At 36.0% G+C, this 9,648-nt stretch overlaps 1 protein-coding gene across 1 annotated transcript in view; it reads right to left on the bottom strand.

Annotated features, from left to right (window-relative positions):
• LOC108519963 (zinc transporter 7-like) overlaps positions 1 to 8,207 on the bottom strand; it is a 14,001-nt gene extending 5,794 nt beyond the window's left edge. The window contains exons 1-2 of the mRNA XM_017859253.1: positions 8,096 to 8,207; positions 3,787 to 3,936 (exon numbers count right to left, since the gene is read on the bottom strand). Coding sequence (XP_017714742.1) covers positions 3,787 to 3,936; positions 8,096 to 8,149 — 204 coding nt within the window. The 5' untranslated portion in view covers positions 8,150 to 8,207. The remainder of the gene's footprint in view (positions 1 to 3,786; positions 3,937 to 8,095) is intronic.
• Between the last annotated feature and the right edge of the window lie 1,441 nt (positions 8,208 to 9,648).

The raw sequence follows: 9,648 nt of genomic DNA, 5'->3' as shown, positions 1-9,648 counted from the left end.
AAAAAAAAAAAAAAAAAAAAAAAAGAAATACACCTGAAGCATCTGTGTGATCAAAAAGGGAGCAATTTGAGTTTTGTTATTTTTGATAAGTAAAATTTATAAGATGTAATTTAAGATTAAATTTTTTTAATTTAAATTTCATCCTATAAAATAAAAATGCTCCTGCAAGCCTTGGCATATACTAATTGCATAAGGATCATGCATTACTAGGGTATACGCAGAAAAGGAAAATAAATTCATGAAAATTTCAATTTGCATACGTCAAAACTAAAGCAGTGATCATAAAACAATTTTAAAATCATTAGGTGATAAAAAGGCTTAAAATACTTTTCAGGGCTTAAAATATTCAAAGCTCAAATGCAGTTTCCAAAACCAAAGAAGCAGCTGAATAAACTTTCAATTTCAGTCATTTTTAAAGCCAACATTTCTAAAGTTACCAGAAGAACCTCCTTCCACTTACTTGAATGGTAACTTCAGCAGTTCCTAAGCCCCGACACAGCTGCTTGCACATTTCTAAAACTAGAAATTGCATTCCTTTTTAGGGGACAAATTGTGAGTAAGTGCCAAAGTCCTAGGAGAGTACGGGGTGTCCTAGAGCTTAACAGAAGCTCACACTACGAGGGTGAAACAACATGGCATATCTAGGAGAAAATTCAAGGTAAAGGAGGGAAAAATAATCTGGAAACATCAGTGAAAAGAAACATTACTGCTAGCCTGGTTATCTTGTTGTCCCCGAAACATGTAGAAGGTATACGAAGGATTCAGACATATTGTGAAGGTCTTGCATGCTTCATTATGAAGGTCATGAGATAGACTTACAGTGTCTGTTAAGAAAGACACCTAGTTGTTAAAATTCTGAAATAAGTGGTATCAGCATATTGTTTTGTAGTAGTGCATGTCTTAATTACACATAAGATTAGCACTGAAGTAAATCCTAATTATACATAAGATTATTTCATTAATTTATTCCCAAAGGGACCTAATGACACATTCTCTTTATCAAAAGATATATTTTAGATCTCATTAAGATCTTTTGAGCTTGTGGTTAAAAAAGACCAATGGGAACCCAACAATATTTTTCCATACTTAGCATATATAAAGATGGCTTTAATCAAATACAGTTTTTAAAATCTGTTTATACAACAAATTCATTATACACATATACTCTTCTAAGCATTGGGAATGCAAAATCATGACAGCTGGTAGGAACCTGCACATAAGTTGTACAATGTCATATGTATGACACAGAATAAAGTAATTCTGCTTTGTGGGACACTTAAGGCTTCAGAGAGAAAGTAACAATTGCATTAGATCTTCAAGTTAGAGTAGGATTTTTGTCCCACACAGAAAAGTAAACAGTCTAGTGGGTTTGGAGTATAAAGTACATGGCAATGAAAAGCAGGAGAGAGACTTTAAAAGTCAGTTGGTTCACGCTAGAAATTCTGGGCTTTATCTGGATGGCAATGAGGTGCCACCAAGGTTTCTATTTTTCTTTTTATTTTGGAAAAAAACTTTTTTTTTGAGATAGAGTGTCGCTTTGTCACCCAGGCTGGGATGTAATGGCGTGCTCTCAGCTCACTGCAACGTCGGCCTCCTAGGTTCAAGCAATTCTCCTGCCTCAACCTCCCGAGTGGCTGGGATTACAGGCAGGTACCACTATACCCGGCTAATTTTTGTATTTTTAGTAGACATAGGGTTTCACCATTTTGGTGAGGCTGATCTTGAACTCCTGACCTCAGGTGATCTGTCCACCTTGGCTTCCCAAAGCGCTGCGATTACAGGTGTGAGCCACCATGCCTAGCCTATTTTGAAAAAATTTAAAGTCAAAATAATAGTACAATAAATACCTGTGAACCCTTCAGCTATATTTACCAATTGTTAATATTTTGCCAGTTTGCTTCATCTCTCTACATATATATTTATATGCAATTTTTTAATTTTACCAAAACATTTGAAAATTAAACATCTGGATATTTTGCCATTAAATGCTTCAACATGTATCTCCTAAGAATTAAGAACAGTCTTCTATAAATACAATACCATTATCACATCCAAGAAATTTAACCACTCATACAATTAAATGAACTACTACAGTCTATAATCAAATTTCCTTGATTATCCAGCCCTTTCCTTTGTGGTTGCTTTTTTTCCCCAGTCCAAGACCCAATCAAATACCACACATTGCACTTAATTGTGAAGTTTCCTCTAATCTAGAATTATCCCCTACCTTTTTCTCCTTTCATGACATTGACACTTTTAAAATAATCCAAGTTAACAGCCTTGGATTTATATGCTGTTGAGGCTCTCACAAGCTATATTTGTCTGGATGTTTGCCCATGGTTAGATTGAAGTTAAACGTTTTTGGTAGGAGTACTACATAGGTCATGTTCTGTATTCCCCATGGTATCACACCAGGAGAAATATAATGTCAGTTTCAACCACAGATTTTTAACACATGGAACCTGTTTCTTCATTAGATCTATGTGTTAGATCAGGCGTCCCTAACCCCTAGGCCACAGGCCAGTACTGGTCCATGGTCTGTTAGGAATGAGGCCACTCACAGCGGTGAGTGGCGGGTGAACTGTGGCATTAGATTCTCATAGGAGCGCGAACCCTATTGTGAACTGCACATGTGAGGGATCTAGGGCTGTGTGCTCTTTATGAGAATCTAATGCCTAATGATCTGAGGTGGAACAGTTTCATCCTAAAACCATCCCTCCTACCACCACCTTCAACCCCCGTTCACGGAAAAATTGTCTTCCACAAAGCCAGTCCCTGTTGCCTAAACGGTTAGGGACCGCTGTATTAGATGATTCTGACAGTGGTATCAATGTCTAGGTTTTTTTGCCAAACGTTTCTAACAAACTAGACTGAGAAAAGAATTTATATTCTCTCTACCTCTTTCTTAGATGTTACTGACATGACCTTCTTATTCTCCCAATATATACACAATGCATACCATAGTAATCAGTCTTTAATTGTCAGTCATATAGCTATGTTAACTCATGATGGCACGAGCCTTAACTGAAAGAATTTGGTTGTAGACCATGCACTAATTCATGATTCCAAATGCACTATTAAGAAAAACTCAACAGCATATAAAATTATTAAATCACTCAATAGGTGACCATAGTTTCGCTGTTACACAAAAAAGTTAACAGTCTGCTTTTAGCTATAGTCACTTATTCTTATTCTAAACACTGTTTTAGAATTCTTGGCTTCAGATAGTACCTAATGTATCTTCTAAGAAATGTGCAGTAAAGGATAATATACTTTTTCTTGAAGGAACTCAAATAAGTACAATGATGAGCATAATAGGAACTATCTTCCTATTCCTGAAGAATATTAACTAAAATAGGTATTTCCCAAACTTGACTCTGTGGTTGGAAAAAAAAATGTGGTTTTATATTTACCTTATAGTTTAGTAGTATATATGTTTATTATGTTAAATACATTTTTTTTTTTTTTTTTTGTTTTTTGAGACAGGGTCTTGCTCTGTGGCCCAGGCTAGAGTGCAAATGGATCATAATTCACTGCAGTCTCAAACTCTTGGGTTCCAGCAACCCTCCTGCCACAGCCTCCCAAGCAGCTGGGACTATAGGCAAGTGCCACCATGCCCAGCTAATTTTACGTTTTGTAGAGATGGGGTCTCACTATGTTGCCTACACCGATCAAGAAATCCTAGCCTCAAGCCATCCTCTCACCTTGGCCTTGTAAATATTTTTAAAACTACTAGTTATAAAAAATGTTAAGACCCTTAAAAAGAAGTTAGTAAAAAAGACATACCTGAGTAAAAATATTATGTGTTTGGCTTAAAATCCACCTAGCATCAGCATCAGGTGCTACTATTAATTTCAAGGTGCCAACATAAACGTCAGAACATAAAGTCCAGAAGTGCTGTTCCTGTAAACTGTAAACTCCTTGCAGCTGCTGTACCTGAAATACAAAGGAGAGATATTAACATCATAATCAAATTAAGTACTCCCTTCTACTTAAGTTATTATGCAATATATCAGTAAACATGGATCCTATTCTCTAGTTTAAAAAAAGGAAAGGAGGATGTTTGAATAAATAAATAAATAAATACTCTTGAGTACTAATTATGTTCCAGGTACCATGACAAGTATTTGGGAAATATAAACAAACACATATTAAAATATGTAGGACACACCTGAGAGTGTGCCCCACAGGGAAATTTACAGTAACAATCACTTAATAAAGTCCAACACCTATTTATGACTTGGGAAAAAAACTATTAGAAGGACACTTCCTTAACTTAATACAGGCTAACTATCAAAAATGTACAGAAAATAAGGATGAAACATTAGATGTATTCCCTGAAGATCAGGAAAAAGGCAGATACCCAAATCACTGCTATTGTTCCACATCTCTATATTGATCTGGAGGAGTGGAACTAAGATCAACAACCAGAAGTTAAAAGGAAAAAGTTCAATGTGAAAAGATCTTTATAACAATTACAGCAGTTTACAAATAAAGAGGGAAGCTTCTCTGGGAGTGTGTTAACTATCTATCTCCGGAAATGGTCAAGAAGCTGTAATACCAACTTGATGTCATAGAGGAGATTTTGCAACAGACAGAAGGCTGGGCCAAATGCACATTAAGATCTTTCTCAGTTCGGAGATTCTGAATTTTACATAATCTACTTGGGAAGTTAAGAAAATGTTGATCTTATACCTATCAAAACTATTTATTTTTTGTTGGAATTTGATGAATGTAGTCATTTTTTTTCTATAAACTCTACGACAGTTGATGGGAAATTGAGATAATATCTACCGTGCCTTCTTTAAAACCGCTTTTATTGGGGAAAAGATCAAGGTATACTTTTCTTCCTCTTTTGGATTCTGACAACATAGCTGTTTTAGCCAGATATCCCTCCACATTTTTTCTACATGGCATCCTCATGGATGAGGCCCAAGGTGAGTTCTACTGTTAATGAAATAACCTGATTGAAAAGATTTCTCCAATGTAGCAGTACAAGTACACGACTGCAGTTATCTTAAAACACAAACTAAAGAATAATTCCTGTAGAAACTGGCTTTAATTTTACCAATTAAAAAATGGGAGGAAACTGTAGTTACAGATGAAAAGGGCAGTGTGGTACAGTAGAAAGAACATGACCTTTAGAGTCAGAGTGACGTGGATTAGAATCCTGATTCAGCCACTAGCATTTGGACCTAAGATGAGCCTCAATTTTATCTAGGGAAAGGAAGATATACTCACCTTGTAGTTTATTGTGAAGAAGAGAAACTATATATATAGTTTTATATATATATAAAACAATTACATATAGTTATATATCTATAACAATTGTATATAGTTATATATAACAATTATATATATGGTTATATATAACTATGTATAGTTATATATAATTATATATATATAGTTTTATATATATATATATAAAACAATTAGTAACAATTATGCTGATTGATGCTACCTTAAAATAATAACCACAAATCTTGAATGGGCAATATGTACTTTCCCTGTATCAAAAGATTATTTTATACCTTCTCCTTTTTCCTCTAGCCTTCTGATCTCTCTGCATGACTACACTGCCTGGTACATTATAGAGAAAACAGAATTACAAAGAAAATCCCTTATCCTTTACCATTAAAGCTACCAATGACTCCTCATCTATGTCAGCATTTCTGCATTCCCTCAGAGGATATAGTTACCCCTGTTACTATCAACAATTAATCCTTCCATTGTGCTTTGGGTTCTATCTTTTCTCACCTTCTCATGATGTCATTCCTTTAATAATGCCCTTTAGTACTATAACAATTTCTTCCTCTCATTTAGACCATTACCATTAGTTAATGCACATGTTCTAGAGCTGTGCTGTGCAATTCAAAAGTCACTAGACACATGTGACTATTTCAATGAATGGAAATTAAGTTAAAAAACAGTCAGTTACACTAGCCACATGTGGTTTGTGGCTTCCACGTTGGACAGTGCAGATTATAGAACATTTCCATTATTGGGGAAAGTTCTGCGGGATAATGCTGTTCTAAAACATCCTACTTTAAAAACAAAAAAATACCCTCTATCCTGATACTACATCCATATCCGCTATCAACTCATTTCTCTGCTCCCTTTAACAACACTTCGTAAAGGAGTTGTCACTGCCCCATTCATTTTCTCCTTAATTCATTCAAATCATGCTCCCTTCTCCAACATTCCAATGAAACTGCTCTTAACAAGGTCATTAATGGCATCCAGAAGGCCAGTCAATGATCACTTCTGTTTTTTTTTTTTTTTTTGAGACAGAGTCTCGCATTGCCCAGGCTCAAGTGCAGTGGCAAGATCTCGGCCCACTGCAAGCTCCACCTCCTGGGTTGAGGTCATTCTCCCACCTCAGCCTCCCGAGTAGCTGGGACTCCAGGTGTCCAACACCATGCCTGGCTAATTTTTTGTATTTTTTTTTTTTTTTTTTTTTTTTTAGTAGAGATGGGGTCTCACCGTGTTAGCCAGGATGGTCTCAATCTCCTGACCTCATGATCCGCCCACCTCGGCCTCCCAAAGTGCTGGGATTACAGGCATGAGCCACCACGCCCGGCCTGATCACTTCTTGTTTCTACCCTCCTTGACCCCACAGAAATATTCAACACAGTTAATTACTTCCTCCTTCTTCAACTCTGTGATCCTACACTCTTTTGGTTTTCCAGCACCCCACTAACCACTGCCTTTCCTGGCTTTCTCACCTGTGCTCCAAATTTAGAGTTGAAAGCAGAGCTAAAAGAGTAGAATTAGAACTTCTCTGGAGGTAATCACATATAATCTTGGTGTTTTAGAAGTTATTCATATATTGATGACTTATAACTCTTTCTGGTCCTCTGTCCCCAAAACTCAAGATTTTCATATCCAACTACTTAAGTAACATTTCTCCTAGAAGTGTAGTAGCCATTTCCATTTTAACATATCCAGAATATAACTCTTCATTTGGGAGATTTTCCATCCTCAAACCTGTACCAACAAGGCCTCAGTCTCAGTAAGTGGCATTACCATCTAGTAAGTGGCATTACCATCTACCAAGTAATAAACCAACACTTTCTCTACCCTCTGCTAATATAATCCACTTCCAAAAACATATCCCAAATGTATATTTATCTTCACTGCTACAACTGTAATCTAAACCACTATTGTTTTTCACTTAGAGGACAATAATTTCATAACTGGTTTTCTTTGCTTTCATCCTCCCTAGAATATGTTCTCTTCATAGAAAACACAGTAATCTCTTGAAAACATAGGATTTATGACACTTCTATTGCCTAAAAGCTTTCCAATGCTTCCCACTGAGTTAGAATTAAATCTAAATCTCTTATTATGACCCAAAACCCTAAATGATCTTGCTCCTGCCATTCTCTCCAGGCTTTCAAGCCATTCTTCCCTTTATTTAATATGCTTCAGCCACAATGGCTTTTTTTATTCTCTTCTTCAAACACAAATTAAATCCAGCCATAGCACTTTTACATTAGCAATTTCCCTTGCCTGGAACATTCTTCTCCAGTATTTTCATATGGCTTGCTCTTTCTTGTCATTAAAGTTTCAATTTCCGTGCATATAACTTAGTGAATCTAAGGTAGCCATCCATGACTAACACATCACTTTGTTTTATTTCTACTATAGTAATTCTCATTGATATTTTCTTATTTATCTACTTATTGTTTAGTTCCTGTATTTCCCCACTGGACTGTAAGTTCCATGAAACAGAGGCACTGTCTGTCTTGTTTACCATTACCTCCCCAATATTTTAGAAGAGTATCTATCTGGTAGAGTGAGAGCTCAAAAACTCTATGTTGAATAAATCCTTATGTCTCTGCTATAGATATTCTATATTTTAAAAAACTGCTCAATTTCTAGATCAGAACAATTTCTATTACATTTTCTTTAGTAAAGTTCAACATTTTCCAACAATTTTATACTGGCTTGTATAAATGACATTTCATGGTCAGCATTCAATCTTGGAAGAAATATTCAATTATAAACACATGTTACCCATATTTGTGAAAGCTGAAAATCAAGAGATTGAAAACAGTATAAAACCCAATGGTTTGGAATATTTGAAACTCACCCTCTGATAGCACTGAGGCAGAGTATTTTCTAATAGGGGAGGAGTTCTCTGCATCAATATTCCAACAGATTCTCTTAAAAGAGGAATAACACTAAGGAAAAGGAAAACAACAATTTGTTAAAGTCACATTCTGACAATCCCATCCAGCATGAAAGTAATAATATCCCTTCCTATGGTAGAATATAATAGGACTTAGAATAATATGAGAAAAAACAATCAACCATTGTTTTAGATTTTCCATGTGATCAGTAAATTATCCAAAGTAAAAGTAAAAGACCTAGAGAAAATGTATTAATGTATGAAAAAGTAAAGTTATAAAACTAAAATAATATCATATCATCTAAACTCAGCACATGTTCAACTGTTAGTTAAAATATGACTCCACGTGGTCAGAACCTTCCAAAGTAATCATAGCCTACCATGCTAACTGTTCCTTAATATTTATCAAATATTTACATGCACTTATCTGAATAGTACTGATAAGGAAAATACAAAAAAATGAATACATCAGTCTATTTGTTCAGTATCAGTCATATTTCATTATTTAAAAAATATAGAAGCCTGGCGATAACCACAGATGCAGTGAAATGAACTCAGCTCCTCTAGGGATGGTGCCCAAGTCTGTATGTGTTGATGTAACTAGTCCTCAATTAGTATTTGAAACTACTGTTTTAGGCTATTTGGATGATTAAATGTATACAAAACAGGCTGGGGGCGGTGGCTCACACCTGTAATCCCAGCACTTTGGGAAGCCAAGGCGGGTGGCTCACGAGGTCAGGAGATTGAGACCATCCTGGCTAACACCGTGAAACCTCATCTCTACTAAAAATACAAAAAAAAAAAAAAAAAAATTAGCTGGGCGTGGTGGTGGGCACCTGTAGTCCCAGCTACTGGGGAGGCTGAGGCAGGAGAACGGCGTAAACCCGGGAGGCAGAGCTTGCAGTGAGCCGAGATCGCGCCACTGCACTCTAGCCTGGGAGGCAGAATGAGACTCCATCTCAAAAAAAAAAAAAAAAAAAAAAAGGTACACAAAACAATTAATAGTAGAATGGTGACGGTTACTCGAATGTAATGGCTTTCTAGTCTAGCAATATCCAATTCACCTTAGAGTCTCATTTTGTTTTCACTTCTGATATGATGAATCAGAATCTTTGAGGAAATGTCCAAAAAAATGCTCTCCATGTGATTCCAATGATTCAAAGTGGCAATGCACTGTTCTACTGCTTGAAGTAGGTTGAGAGAGGAGGTCAGAAATGGCTTCCCTACACTTAATAGCTTAATTCAGTGCTCACTTTTAAACGTAGAGAATTTCAAAATTTTCCAAGTAAAACTTCTGATAATAGCTGTAGCTGAAGAAGATAAAAAGAACATCCATTTTTCAAGGAAGGTCTCATAAGAAGAGCAGAAGCAAGTGTACTTTCAGGACTAGTGGTATTTTGACAGATAGAAAGGAAAGAGAGGTACCAAGAAAGACCCAAAAGAATAGACACAGTGCTTATCTGGCTCACTATTATATTCCCAAGATCTAGCACAGTGCTGGTCATAAAGTGGGC

The sequence above is a fragment of the Rhinopithecus bieti genome, unplaced genomic scaffold (genome assembly GCF_001698545.2).
Source record: "Rhinopithecus bieti isolate Rb0 unplaced genomic scaffold, ASM169854v2 scaffold_49953, whole genome shotgun sequence".
In the NCBI taxonomy this organism is placed as follows: Eukaryota; Metazoa; Chordata; class Mammalia; order Primates; family Cercopithecidae; genus Rhinopithecus; species Rhinopithecus bieti.
Note: the sequence above shows the minus strand (reverse complement) of the source record. Positions and strands in the feature narration are given on the sequence as shown.